Source organism: Rattus rattus, chromosome 8 (assembly GCF_011064425.1).
Source record: "Rattus rattus isolate New Zealand chromosome 8, Rrattus_CSIRO_v1, whole genome shotgun sequence".
Lineage (NCBI taxonomy): Eukaryota > Metazoa > Chordata > Mammalia > Rodentia > Muridae > Rattus > Rattus rattus.
The window spans coordinates 94708425-94723878 of NC_046161.1; the positions used below are offsets into that span (position 1 = coordinate 94708425).

At 45.0% G+C, this 15454-nt stretch overlaps 1 protein-coding gene across 1 annotated transcript in view; it reads right to left on the minus strand.

Annotated features, from left to right (window-relative positions):
* Nucleotides 1-302: 302 nt before the first annotated feature.
* Bfsp2 (beaded filament structural protein 2) overlaps nucleotides 303-15454 on the minus strand; it is a 69475-nt gene continuing 54323 nt past the window's right edge. Inside the window, exons 7-10 of the mRNA XM_032911510.1 lie at nucleotides 5542-5634; nucleotides 3886-3965; nucleotides 3082-3194; nucleotides 303-398 (exon numbers count right to left, since the gene is read on the minus strand). Of these exons, the coding sequence (XP_032767401.1) occupies nucleotides 303-398; nucleotides 3082-3194; nucleotides 3886-3965; nucleotides 5542-5634 (382 nt within the window). The remainder of the gene's footprint in view (nucleotides 399-3081; nucleotides 3195-3885; nucleotides 3966-5541; nucleotides 5635-15454) is intronic.

A 15454-nucleotide genomic window follows, 5' to 3' on the forward strand; every position in this document is an offset into this window, starting at 1 on the left:
CTGGAGTTGTGGATGTCTCTGAGAGGTTGTTTGGGTGCTGAGATTTTTAACTTGGGTCTTCTAATAAAGCAATCCAGTGCTGTTGATGTCTGAGCCATCTCCTTGGCCACTGGTGCATTTAACCAGTGTACTTACAGCTCTTAGTACATAAGCTTTATACCATTTCTTATCACGGGGATCTAAGCCTTTCTTCCGAGTCACACTTTTATGAAACATGGTATATTACAAAATGAGTAGAAGGTTTTTAAATGTATGACCCTCTGTTTGTTCTATCTCTAAAATGCTGATGGAAGCATTCCTACTTAGTGGCTGCAGCGGTTCCGGTTCCGGTTCTGGTTCCGGTTCTGGTTCCGGTTCTGGTTCCGGTTCCGGTTCCGGTTCTGGTTCAGGTTCTGGTTCTGATTCCAGTTCCGGTTCCGGTCACTGGCTTGTTTTGATTTTTGCTAATTTTAGTGATTTTCTTTTTCTTTCTTTGTCTTTTGTTTTTATTTTGCTTTGTCTTTGAAACAGTTTGAAATAGCATCTTACACTGGGTGTGGTAGCAAATATCTTTAATCCTGGCACTTAGGAGGCAGAGGCAAATGAACTCTGTGCAATTTCAAGCCAGTCTGGTCTACTTTGTGAGTTCCAGGACTGCCAGGGATATGTAAAGACACCTTGTCTCAGTCACACACACACACGCCCACCCACAATCGCCCAAACTCATATCCTACTATATAGCATTGTTCTTCATGTAGACAGTGCTGGCCTGCAACTTGCACTGATGATCCTCCTGCCGCTACTTCCCACATGCTGGGATTACCTTTGTGGGCCACCACACTCTGATCTATATTATTGTTCTGGTTGTTTGTTTGTTTGTTTGTTTGTTTGTTTGTGTTTTGAGACAGGGGCTCATGAATTCCAGGCTGGGCTGGCCTTGATTGACAAATGCTTAAGGGGAAAGCTCTTACTGTAGATATGAGGGAGGGACCAGACACAGGCATCTGGAAGAATCCAGAGCAGATAGAGAAAGCAATAGATTGAACATGGCCAGGAGAGAGAGAGAGAGAGAGAGAGAGAGAGAGAGAGAGAGAGAGAGAGAGAGAGAGAGAAGAGGGGGAGAGGGAGGGGAGGGGGAGGGGGAGGGGAGAAACAGACACAAAGACACAGAGACACAGACACAGACAGAGAGGCAGACAGGAGAAACAGAGAGAGAGTGTGGGGGTAGAGACTGAAAGAGGAAGACAAAAAGAGAGAGAGGGAGGAAGAGACAGAGAGAGGCAGAGAGAAACAGACAGAGACAGACAGAGAGACAGTGTGTGAGAGAGGGGGAGACTGAGAGAGCTAGCATAGCTGAAATAGCAGGGTTATAAAGAGAATGAGTCTCTGGGGGAGGGAAGCCCTGGGCTGCAGGTAGTTTCTGGTGGGGGAGGAGGTGGGAAGGGCTAGGATGCTAGCATGGACTTTGAGATGTGTAACAGGCACTTGTGATACCAAGGGAGCCTGGAGGTCCTCGGGCACTTGACAGGCTAGGGGGAATGAAGTTTTCTTTGGACCTGACATTTACTGTATTTTTTTTAAGTCAAGGTTTTACTATGTAGTCTGGGCTAGCTTTAAACACCCTCCTGCCTGTTTTTGAAGTTCTCAGGTTACAGGCATATGCTACATGCCTGGCAATTATGTTTTCTGGTAAAGAGGCCATTGATATTCTACAAAATTGAAATGTGTGCTTAAAGGATTACATGATAACCCAAGCTAGCAACAATTTTACTTATTCTTGGGTGTTTGTTTGTTTGTTTGTTTTTGGGGTCAGGGTCTCATGCTCATTGCTTTCTTTTAAATCCTGGGTCCAGATGTATACTTTCCAAGGTTAAAAAGGAAAATCAAAGTTTAATATTTTAATTTTATTTTTCTCCTTGGGTTAAATAAAACTTTGGCTTAAAAGGAATATATTCAGCCCAAGCTTGGTCATAGGTAGAGCTTTTCTATTTTTAAAAAATTAATTTTTGGGGTTGGGATTTTCAGTGGTAGAGCTCCTCCTTAATCCCTGGGTTTCCCTCAGCCTTAATTTTTATTTTTAAGTGTGTCCCTCCTTAATCCTCCCTCTCCTCCCTCCTCCTCCCTTCCTTCCTCCTTCCTGGGTATTGACCCTAGGACTCAATCACTCACTTATACCCCAGCATGGATATCCTTTTCCAGTATTCCTTCTTATCCACTCATGGACGTAGACAGAAGCAGAGAAAACGATCACCAAATGTGCTCACAGGTTATTTCTGGATGGTGAGATTTATTTATTCATTTGTTTTTCGTGTGTGTGTGTGTGTGTGTGTGTGTGTGTGTGTGTGTGTGTGTGTGTGTGTGTGTGTGTGTGTGTCATGTGTGTGTGTCTTGTGTGTGTGTGTGGTGTGTGTGGTGTGTGTGTGTGTGTGTGTGTGTGTGTGTGTGTGCGCGAGTGTGCACGCTCATCTGTGCATGCATCTGTGTAGGCCACAGATTGATCCTGAATACCTTCCGATATTACTATTTCTTTACCTAAGCGGTCTCCCAGGGTGGTTTTCTCCCTTGGGTAGGTGCTAAGTAATGTCTACCCACCTCCTCAAAAGGTCCTAATGACAAACCAAAGTTCACCCTGGGAGACCAATGATTTTATAGAGCTTGAGTAAAGGGTTACTGGCAGGAGTGTTGGTTCTGTTCAGAAGACAGTTCTGCATGAGCCACAGAGGCTCGTATAAAATAGGGAGTTTGCTGATTGGGGAGAATGGTTATGCACCCAGCCTCTGCAATCTCCTCTTTCCCCAAACCTGAGTTATAGATGTGTGCCACCGTGCTGGACTTTCGATGTGGGCATGGGGACCAAAACTGAGGTCTTCTCTCTTGTGCTTTGCACACTGAGCCGTCTCCTCAGCCCCTGGATGCTGAGATTAAGATACCGATTCTTTCTTACTAACTTTTCAGTATAACAAGATTTCTATCATGAGTAGAGCTTTTAAAACATTTTTATTTTGAAGTAGGTTCAGACTTTCAGAAAGCATTCCAAGAATAGTTCAAAGAATTCTCCTACTACTTTTATGTGGATTTCCTCAAATCTGAATATTTTTTTACCACATTTGCATTCCCATACTTTGTATTTGCCTTCTCTTCCCCACTGAAGCCGTTTAAGAAGCAGACTGTGCACACAATGCTCCTCCCATCCACGAGCACCTCAGGCGTGTTTTCTAAAAGCAGAGATGCAGGTGTAGAAAAAGATCACATGAGGTGTTAATAGTGTCCCCAGAGGAGGGACACTGGGGCACTGGTAACTACCTCTAGGCTTGTGTAGCTGACAGGAATATTCATTTCCAGAAATAGCAAAGATGGAGCTCTTCTAGGGCCACCTGACACCATAATGACCCTTGGTGAGATTCTCATTCAGTGACTGGGCTTCAGGGAAGGATGATGGAATAAATACTATGATAACACTCTCTTCCGTCTTCTGGCTTCTGCTGATCCAAATCCACACATTAACACGGAGTGAAGAAAGGAACAGTCTTTCTTATAGAAGAATGTTCCTCCCTCTGGAAAATGTCATAGAAAAGGTGAAACTGGAAAATCAACATGTGTTAACTGTTGTAGAAAAATAATCAGTTCAGCTGAGGATCACCGATGTGCTAAAGCTAGACCCAGTGGGCAAAGACTGGAGGTGTAGGGCTGGGTTGGGATACAGCTTGGTCAGCAAAGGATTTGCTGCCCAAAAATGAGGACCTGCATTTGGACCTGTGTGAAAAACAAAACAAAACAAAAAACCCAAACAACAACAACAACAACAACAACAACAGGGGAATCAGTAACTGGAGTAGAAACACTGGGCACGCATGCCCCTAACTAAATAATGAAAGTTTACATCAGCACGGCGGGATGTACTGTTACCATGCGTCTCCTGATCCATTTTCTGGTATTCCAAAGAGAAGTGCACAGCTGTATATAATCCAAAGCAGTGTCGGAGGAATCTGAGCAGAGGGACATTCTGCAAATCAGAGTGGTCTGGTGGAGGTGATTGAATTATTTCAAATGTACATTTAAGTCTTGAGTCAAGACTTGGTTGAGAAATAAGGCCATTGCAGACATAAGTACCAAGGTGCACTCTTGAGTGGGCTGGGTCCTAACCCAGCAGGAGTATGTTCTCTTTTCATCCTCAGGAATTCAATTAAATATTTATTAACAAGTAGATCGCAGATGAGCTAAGGGGCCTTTTAATTTGAAGATACAATAAACAACTTCAAACAATTGGCGGGCGGTCACATAATGAATGAAAAGATTTAGTCAGTGTGTCTGCTACAAAAGTTAGAGCTTAGGCCACGGGGTAAAGACGAGCTACAGAGAAGCTGCAGGGGAGGTGGACAAAGTGCATTACACGGCTTAGCATTGCCCATTCCCACCCAACACATTTCATGTTTAATCTCTCCCTTCCTGAGATAGCCTGGGGGACTACGTCTCTCTGGGTAATGGGCAGGTGTAGTGCATTGTAAGGACACTGTTAAGTCATGGTTAGGGTTAACTATGTGTCCTATATTATAAACATTTACAAATTTATTCTAGAAGCATACTTTCTGATATGCATTTTTCTATAAGCCAAGGCACTGGGTGTCGCACCCAACCTCGACCGGCAAGGAAGACACGACCAGTGAAGATCTTCTTCAAGCAGTTTTACTCAGGAACCTTGATATAATCTTCTGACCCCGGGAAATCCCTGCACCACACTTAAATAGCTAGCACTAGCCAATCCTAGCAAGCCACGTGGGGACAGCGGATAGGTTGTACTATGCGGAAGCGACCAGGCCAAGCAGGAACAGCCAAATAAGGACTTGTTTTTCTTAAGGAGCGGAAGGCGGAAACCAGCGCCATCCTTGGGGCGTGGGACCTCGCAGCTTCCTACAACTGGGAACCCAGTTATCTGACTCCCTAATTAGCAGCTATGGAATTCTCTCTCTCTCTCTGCCTGGCCTGTCTTAAGCAAAAGGATTATCAGTCTAACATAGCAGATTACCTTATGCTAGGACCAACTCTTCTGAACACTCCATAGAAGCCTTGACGCAGTTATGCAAAATATTACAGTGAATTGCTCTGGCTACTGAAGGTACAGTACCAGCCAGCGCTGTTGGAAATAGTGTATATGACAAGTTTTTACAGCCACAAGCCTCTACAAACCATTTCCATCTTGGCCAGACTGGAAGCACCAACCCCGGTAAAGACACCCCAGTGATTGGTGCTAAGGGAGTACGGTTGTGATTGGTTCAAACCATAATCTTTAATGACTGTGACTGGTGAGGAGGAGGTCGTGGTGGCTCATGTTGGCTTTGGATATTTCAACCTAGGCTCCAAACACTTCAGAGACCCTCACTTGCATGGAGACTTCAAGTCCCACGTCTCCTTTCTGTCAAACATATCTTAAAAACAAGATAGCTTGTGTTCCTTTTTTAAAAAATTACATTTATTTATTTACTTTGTCTGTGGTGGTGGTGGTGGTGGTGGTGGGCCATGACACAATGCACTTGTGGAAGTCAGAGGACAGCTTGTAGGACTCACTTTTCTCCTTTTACCACATAGATCCCAGGGCTCGAACTCAGGTTGTTAATCTTGGCAGCAAGCTCCATTATCAGCTGAACCATCTCGTGGGCCCTTAATACAAAACAAAATGAAACAGAGTAACAACAACTAGTGTCCAAAATTATATAAGCTTTGGGCTTGTGCCCTGGCTGGGAACTCATAATAACGTGAGATTACTTTTTGTGTTATTTTTTGGAGGCAGAGCCTCATGTATCCCAGGTTAGCCAGGAACTCAATATATAGCCTAAGCTAGCTGTTGGGGTTTGAATAAAAATGGCCCCCTTAGGCAAATAGGGAGTGGTACTATTTGGCCTTGGAGGAAGTGCATCACTAGGGGCTGGGCTTTGAGGTTTCAGAAGCTCAAGTCAGGCCTTGTGGCTCACTCTGCCTTCCTGCTGTCTTCAGATCCAGACATGGAACTCCCAGACACTCTCCAGCACCACATCTGCCTGCCTGCAGCCATGATGGTAATGGGCTGAACCTCTGAACTGAAAGCCAGCCCCAATTACATGCTTTCCTTTATAAGAGTTGCTGTGGTCACGGTATCTCTTCACGGCAATAGAACCCCGACTAGGACAGTGACCTTTAACTCCTGACTCTCTTGCTCCTACCTCTCAAGTTCTGAGATTATAGTCATGGGCCGCAATGCTTAGTTATCAGTCTACTTTAAATTCTCTGTTCACTGCTGCACTTTTTTTTTCTTCCTCTTCCTCCTCCTCTCCTCCTCGTCTATTTTTTTTTTTGATTGCATATTTTCCAGCTTTTTTTTTTTTTTGGTTTTTTTTTGTTTTAAAAAAAGTTAAACCCAAGGGGGGAACCCCGGGGCGGGGTGTTGTTTTTTGGGGGATTTTGTGTTTTAAAAAAAAAAAAACACGTTTTAAGGGAAAAGGGTTTTTTTTTTTTTTTTTTTGTCAATTTGATACAAGCTATAGACATCTGAGAAGAGGGAACCTCAGGTGAGAAAATGTCCTATTGGATCGTGGGGCATTCTTGATAGATGATTGACGAAACAGGGCCCCGCCCACTGTGGGTGTTGCCAACTGTGGGCAGGTGGTCCTGCAGTGTCTAAGAAAGCAAACCGAGCAAGTCACGAGGAGCAAGTCAGTATTAAGTGTTCTTCTGTGGTCTCTACATCAGTTCCTGCCTTTGGGTTCCTGTCCTGACATCCAATCATGATGGACTACAAGTCTAAGCCGAAATAAACCCTTTCCTCACCACGATGCTTCTGGTTATGGTGTTTATAGGAGCCTTAACTAGGGTTCGAATTATCGGGGGTATAGTCCAGGGGTATTCGCTCTTCTTTCAGTGGCGAAAATGAGTCCTGAAGCTCATCTTGCTGTTCCTCGGAGTATACTTTGCTCTCCCACCGCTCTACATCTCATTTAAACCTACACAAAGGCTTTTAGTGTCTCAGTAGGAAGGCACGTCCAACCTGTGGCTGGTAGGATGCACAGGGTCATTGAACGAAGCCCAACACACAATCGACGGCTTACTTAGAACACCGAGACCTTTTTTGTGTTGGCAATTTTTTTTTGTTACTCAGTTGCGAGTTTTTTTTTTTTTTTTTCCAAGCATGAACTCTGTAGATGGCAATGTCATAATTCAATGTCAAAAAAGTTGGGCATGCATGGTAGGACTTAGTAGACTTCTGTCTAGAAACGGTTTTATTTCATGAAGCTTTGGCTTTAGAGTCAAGAGTAGAAGAGACTACTGGGACAATCGATGCTGGTCAGCTGGAGCTAAGAAATTAGCAGTGATTAAGAGGAGACCAGCATCACTGAAGTGAAATCTTCTGGGAACTGTTTTCTGAGAACCGAAGAGGCTGTGTTCCAGAGGTAGCCAAAGTTGTGCTTCGTGCTGCAGCTGTATTTGGTAGTGTGTAAGAATCACCAGGTGGTACTGGTTTTGAAGGCATGAAGGGGTCATGAGAGCATCTGAGACTTGGCACTGTGAGAGGCCATTGGTGAAAGAAATGCAGCCTTAGTTGCAGTTGATGGCCCAGGATTGAAGGGGTCATGCAAAGGAGTTGAGGCTTGGCGTCATGAAGGGAGCCTATCAGAGGCTATCGGTAAAGCCTAGTTACAGTGGAAAACCCCAGCATATTGGGGATGCCAGCACCAATACCGTGGGATGATCACCAAAACCAGCAGCAGCAGTGGAGTGGAGCCAACCAGAGCCTAGAGTGCTACAGAGGGCAGAGCTGGAGAATTGATCCAAGCCCTTTGGGGGAACCAGAAGATCATGTGTGGATAAGAACATTGCAACAAGAATCTGTAAAGTCAAATTTGCCTTGCACATCCCAAGATGTTAGAGATGTCAGAGCCATGGGATATCTGCCAAGAAAAACGGCTCACAGGGAGTGGAAGCAGCCCAAGAGAACAGAGTTTGTTGCTGCCGAATGCCAGATCTGCCAACACCAGTCACAAGGCTGAAAGGAGTTGGAGGTCTGAAGAGTGCTTTGACATCGGACATGGAGACTTGGAGTTTGGAGTTCGTCTAGCTGGTTTTTGGTCTTGCTTTGGTCCGGTATCTCCTCACTTTGACACTTTGGAATGGTAATGAACATCCTGTGCCATGATACGTTGGAAATATACGATCTGCTTTTTGATTTTGATCTTCCAGGGATTACAGTTAAGAGATTACATGAATCTCAGAAGAGACCTTGAACTTTGGACTTTTAAACACTGTTGAGATGGTGACAGATTATGGGGACCTTTGAAGTTGGACTAAATGTATTTTGCATTATGCTGTGGCTAGGTATGGCCTCCATAGACTCATGTGTTTGAAAACCAGGGAGTAGAATGTAGTGGTTTGAATATGTTTGGCCCATGGAATGCTGTACTAGTAGGAGGCGTGGCCTTTGGGAGGAAGTGTATCACTGTGGGGTGGGTTTTGAAGCTCTACCTACTTGGAGGAGTGCGGCTTTGAAATGAACATTCCTTTGTTTCAAAGTCAAATGAACTCTGTTAAAACAGGTGAAGCCATTATGCAATCTCGTTTTAATTTTTAAAGGTTTATTTTTATTGTTTTAAATTATGTGTAGGTGTGTATACTCGAATGTGGATATGTACATGTGAGATCAGGGGCCCCCAGGAGGCCAGAGGCATTGGATTTCCTGAAGCTGAAGTTACAAATGGTTGTAAGCTGTCTGACAAGGTGCTGCATTCTGAACTTGAGTCCTCTGGAAGAGCAGCCATTGGAACTGCAGAACCATCTCTGTAGCCAGCATTTACGTCAATATAGAGGTGAAGAGAGAAAAGAAAACGAGTTTGGGATTCTGAGTTAAGCTTTGAAATATTCCTGAAACAACTTGGACGTATACATTTTTTTCCAAGAAAAGTCTCATGGGATCTAAATATATAAATATGCACGGATTGAGTAATTCTAGGGAGGATCCAGTACTCAAATTGAGATAGGCTGTAAGGGTAATATGTAAGCGAGATTTGAAGACTTGGTACCAAAGAAATAATGCAAAATACCCATTAATAATTAAAATATCGATTACCCCATGAACGATAAGAGTTTAAATATATGGGAATCATTAAAAATGACTAAAATTAATTTCACCTGCTCATCCCACTGCCCAGCTTTAGAGGATTTAAAATCAGCCATGTTGCTTACACTCTGTTTCTGTAGGGCCAGGCTGGATTATGTACAGGTGAGTTAGCATTCTGCACATACTGTATTGCTGGTCCCTAACACACATTGCTATGCATCCGGAATGTGTAAATCTTTATGGAGGAAGATGATTTAATCCCATAGGGAGGAGCTGCTATGGGGCATGGTGGCTTTTAGCCCGTATTTCCCCCAACTATGTAAGTCCACTGCAATGCTTCCCCAGGACCACTTGGTACCCCAGATGCTTATCTTGTCTACTCTGGCTCACCAGAAACTAAACGACAGGGAGCTCGACTCTCCATGAGATTATGATTTCCTGCACCCTTTGTTTTGTTTCTTCTCAAAGCACCAAAGCGTCACTAAGTGTTGTAAGTTCAAAACCTTTTTCTTCATTGTCTTGTCAAGTTTACAAAATAGACATTTTTTTTCTTGTTTGGGGTGTCAGTGAGAACTTTAGCTGTAGGAACACACATATATGCACTGACACATGCAAGCACACATACACACCATACATACACATACCATACACATACACACACATACACATCACACACATACACATATACCACACATACACATATACCACAGCACACATACAAGCACACATGTATACACACATGCACATATGCACACACATACATGCACACACCACACACATGCACATATGCACACACATACATGCACACACACCACACACATGCACATATGCACATACATACATGCACACACCTACATGTACACACACACCACACATATACACATCACACAGTACACATATACCACACATACACACACACCACAGCACACACATAGGCACACATGTACACACACATTCACCTATGCACACACATACATGTACACACCCACGCCACACATATACCTATACCACACACACCATACCATACACACCATACATTTACACACAGGCATGCGTGTGTTTACATATGCACATATGCACACACATACATGTACACACACCACAGATACACCACACATACACACATACCACATACACATATACACACCACACACCACATGAACATACATGAACCACACACATACCACATATACACACACAAACATACATGAACCACACACATACCCCCCCCCCACACCTTGCTACCTCTCCACCTTGCAAAGCTGGCTCTCCTAATATGCAACATGGCTTTTGTGTGGGATGGAGAATTACTCAAAAAGCCTGACTCCCCATAGTGTGAGTTACTGTCCAATCATAGGAAGAGGAGAGAAGAATGTTTCCTCTGGAGCATGAGAGGGAAAATTGCATTTTCTGTTGACTGCACAGATCTGTCTATGCTGGGATCCTGCTTAACCTTTTGTTCAAAATAACCAGCCTATATGATCTAATTAAGCCTCTCCCTCCGGCTCTGAACATAGCTTTATTGCTCACTCCCCAGGAGGTTTATCCCTGGGTTTGCTTATTTGATGGCAAATACATAGTCTGAGTGGCCCCTTCCCTAATCCCTGTGTTAGAATATCCGAGTTATACATCCCAGCCAACCTCTCATGTGCCACTTGAGGTAAGATAACCTTGTGGGGACCATGAAGTACTTCCGTCTCACAGTCTTGGGGCTGTCAGATACGTTGTGCCCATGGAGGGCAGAGGCATCGATGCTCATGGAGGTGGAGTTAGTAGGCAGTGGTTCTTGTGACCCTTTGGGAGGGTCTAAGGACCCTTTACACAGGAGTCACCTGAGACCACCAGAAAACACAGACATTTACATTACAGTGCAAAACAGTAGCAAAATTATAGTTATGAGGTAGCAACAAAAGTAATTTTGTGGTTGGAGGTCACCAGAATATGAGGAACTGTATTAAAGGGCTGCAGCATGAGGAAGGGTGAGAACCGCTATATTAGAGCCATCTGACATGGACTCAAACTAGGGTCTTCTAGGTGCACTTATCAGCTGAGCTGTCTTGTTAATCCACCATCTTGTTCTGGAACCACCCCACCCCACAAAAAAAGACTATCTTGTGCAAACTGGGTGTGGTGATGTATGCTTATAATTCTACTACTTAGCGGGTAGAGAGAGGGAGGAGTTCAAGGCTCCCCTCAGCTACATAGCAAGCTTGAGGTCAGTCTGGGCTCCATGAAACCTCGTGTCAAAAACCAGAACCAAATCAAACCAACAGTAGCAACAACGACAAAAACACGCCTGTAATCCCAGCACTCTGAAGGCAGAGGCGAGTGGCTCTCTGCAAGCTCTAGGCCAGCCTGGTCTACATAACGAGTTCTAGGTTAGCCAGGGATACAAGGAAAGACCCTGTCTTTTGTTTTTAATTGGTTATCTGACAAATTAAGCCAGGCATCTTACATTTCTGTTCGCCAGTGGCAACCATTGATGAGATGCTGTACTTGCCCAAATCCTATATTGCCCAGAGGGGCAACCTATTGGGCCAGCAAGCTGGCTCATGGGGACAGACACTTGTCATCAAGACTGATGACCTGGGTTTGATCCCTAGGATTAGCATGGTGGAAGCAGAGAACCAACGCCCAGAAGTTGTCCTCTGATTCCACCTGCACCCTGACAAGCTCCTCCCAGCAGACCAATAGATGTAACTAAGTAAAAACCGGTGAGGTGACCCAAGGGCTTGTTGAAGAATGAGAGTAGGGCATTTAAACAAAGGCCAGTGTGTTACTGGATGGCTCTCAAAGAATCCTGTTATGGAGAAGCAACTGAAGTCAGACCCCAATATCTATCTTCATACCTTTGGGGGGGAAAAGTGAATTCAGGGAAGGGGTCGTGCACACTGTAAAATACCACTGCGCTTTGTTTAGTCCTTGCCCCACAAAGATCAACCCACGAGAAAGGATCCTCCTTTTACGGGTATCCCTCAAATCTGTCAAAACATTTGAGCATCAGTCCATGCTTAAAAGCATTACCAATGACCTTGTCGTAAAACTGAGGGGCATTGTTATCAAAGGATATGGGGTCCCAAAGCTTATGGGTGTTATGGTGTGTGTGTGTGTGTGTGCGTGCGTGCGTGTGCACACCTGGAACCTGGAATCCATGCAGTTGAGTTGCACACTGTGGAAGGAGCATCAGTGCGATTAGGAGGAATCCAGCCAAAGCCCTTTACCCATTTACTCCAGAACAAATGCTTGTCACCACCGGCAGCAGCCTCCCCCACCACCTGTCAGGGAACCACTGCCAACGGCTAATTGTACCACGGTGTTGTGAGAGGAAGCCTGACTTTAAAAAGGTGCTGGCAGAGTCCAGGGGCCAGCGGGGCCTTTTCATACCTGCTAATGAAGCCTCATTAGAAGCAGCAGGAGTTTGTGCTGGGAACTGAAAGCAGCAGTCAGTCACGATTTTCCCCTGCCAAAAGGTGATTAACTTTCTGACTGGAGGCACCTGCTCTCGGAGATTTGCAGGGCAGAAGAGTCTAAAATGTGCAGCCCCACGCAGAGTGCTTCTGGGAGAAACTCTTGAGAGTGCGCGCGCATCTACTCTCCTAGCCTTCCAGGGACTTCCAGATTCTGCAAAAAAAACGTGTGGGGTCCTCTTCACCTTCCAGGCCCCAGGCTGTGTAGAGGTTGGAAACTGAAGTCTTGGCTTGGAAACAATAATTAATGATAATAAGAAAGAAAAGGCGACCACACGACTCACAGCTTCCAACAAAGCCGGGACAGCTGTAGTGTCTTCCTGAGTGGCTTTTGCACCCAGGTGGTTCAATTAGGAGCCGTTCCTAGCGTGCAGCTAGAGGGGAAGTGGATGCTTGCCTGAAATGGAGCGTAAGTGGCGTCTTTCTATTTCTGTGCTTCAGACATTGAATTATATAAAGATACCGTGTAGAGTCTAAGTAGCTGGTCTTCTGGGAGACTCAAAGATTCACTTTCTTTGGTCCTGCAGGCCAGCAAGGAAATCTACCTGACACAATCCCAACCAGGACAGCTCGCTTCTTCTAAAAGGTTTGAGATGGGATTTTTGTTTTGTTATTGAGACAGGATTCCTTTGTGTAACAGCCCTGGTTGTTCCGAAACTCTCTTTGTAGACCAGCCTGACCCCGAACTCACAGAGATCCTCCTGCCTCTGTCTTCTGAGGGCTGAGATTAGAGGTATTTAATTAAAGGTGATTAAAGGTGTTTAAAACCACCCGGCTGTTTGTCTTTTAAATAAAGATAGACAACGTTTATTTGTCTTTTTGGAACTTTACATATGAAGGTCTTCAAATGTTCCCACACTGGGCATATCCCTCTGTTGGGGTGAGCAGCTCACAGTGACAAAGGGACAAAGACTGAGCTTATCATGGTCTAATTCTGTGTAGCAGGCAGGTAACAGAAACAGAAGTGTTTATTTTTGTGGTGTGGTGGTGGCGACGGTGTGTGGTTTTAGAAGCACTGAGAGCCTGGGATAGGACCCAGGTGGTGGTTTCAGTTTTAATCTGAAGGCAGGAGAGTCTTGCCTGTGTGGGAAGCAGCTGCACTGAATGTATTTGGCTGGCTCAAGCCTTGAGAAGGTTGTCATGGGGGCTGGCATGAGGATTCCAAAAAGAAATTTTGAGGCTGCAAATGGGTGAGCAACCACAATCTAATTAGTCCCCCATGGGTTGCGACCAATGGAGAGGTGCTATGTCACAGGCAAATGAGATGTGTGTGTGTGTGTGTGTGTGTGTGCAAGCAAGCATGAGCGCTCCTGTGGCATTTGCATGTGACCAGGGAACCTGTCGAGTGCAGAACTTTTGAATGAACAGCACTTATGTGTTGATAAAACCAGAACGGTTGACCTTGAGGCAATGGTGGGACTGATGGACTCACTCAACATGTCCAACATCCCTTCCAGAAGCATCTAAGAATGGCTCCCAGTAAGGAGAGTAGTGTAGAGTATATGCTTAGCATGTATGAGGCTCTGGGTCCTATCTTTTGAATCCACGAAACAAACACACATACACCTAAAATACCAACCCAAATCCCCAGAGGCCCTGGGATCTGCAGATAGAACACAGGGTTTCTGCACCAACAGCGAGTTAACCACAAAATGGCAGACTGAGAGCCGCACGCAAAGTATTTATTCAGAGAGGCCTTGGCTGTTGAAGCTACAGACTACGTAAATGAGGGCAGAAGGGCCCTCGCCACTCCCGGGAAGCCTTCCAGCTCCCTCTGAGTCAGCTAAGGGACTCCAGCAGCAACTGAAGGTCTTCAAACATCATCACCGGTGGGCTGCTGAGGAAGGTAGAATTTCTTTGTGAAAAGAGGAAGTCGTTTTTGTTTTTCCCATTAGCTGAAAAGAAACGCAGGTGAGTCAGAAGTGACAGAAACAGAACATCGGTGAAGACACCACAGTAGGAGTGTGGGAAAGGAAGCCATGTTAGGAGAAAGAGTTTGGTCTTTGGAATAAGACAGTACCAAGGTTCGAACCCCTGTCTTGTGGTTTGATGGATTTTGGACAGATGACTTCCAGAACTCTGGGACGTGAAGTCCTGTCAGTAACTGGGATGTGTGCTGTTCTGGTGGACACAGGAGGGATTGAGAGCAGCCGGGCTGAGGGCTGGACATGTGCAGAACAGCTCACTCAGTGGGCGCTTATGCTCTTTAACTACATTTTACCCCCGAACTCCTCCATGTTTATTTTAGACGACTTTATATATTTATTAATATGTGTGGAGGAATCTGAAGGATTTAGTTTTGTTAGGAACATCTGGCTTTCATAATTCCATAGAAAGCCACTGCACAAAAAGACAGTTGGGGGAGAGCGATGGTGGTTTTTCCACTTGAAAGGAGGGGCTTGCAGGTGGCTCTGTGGTTGTTCGTCCAAACAAAGGGATGCTATGCTCTTTGAAAGAGGGCCAGGAAGCCTGGGCTCTAGTCCCAGAGTTGCTTCAACCTCCATGTGTGACCATGGGCAACCCCCCAACCCCTATCCACATGGGACTTACCATTTTCTCTTGGGTTGTGAGAAATTGGACTATGTGATCCCTACGTTGTCTTTTGTACTTTATTTTTGTTTATTAGTATTTGTGTGTGTGTGTGTGTGTGTGTGTGTGTGTGTGAGCACACATGTGTAAATGCTCACACACACATACACGCATGCCATGGTATATAATAGTAATCAGAGGATGATTTTATGAAGTCAGTTTTCCACAAAAGGGACAGTGGCCAACTCCTCTGTCACTCCTGACACTTTGCTTGTCATCCTATAGAGTCCAAGTTAAAGTTTTCTCAGCATCCCTGTAGGCTAATATGCCACTCAGATAAGAGGAAGTCGGCAGGAAGCCTCCTCAAAATATTCGAGAGTAGGGCTGGAGAGATAAATGG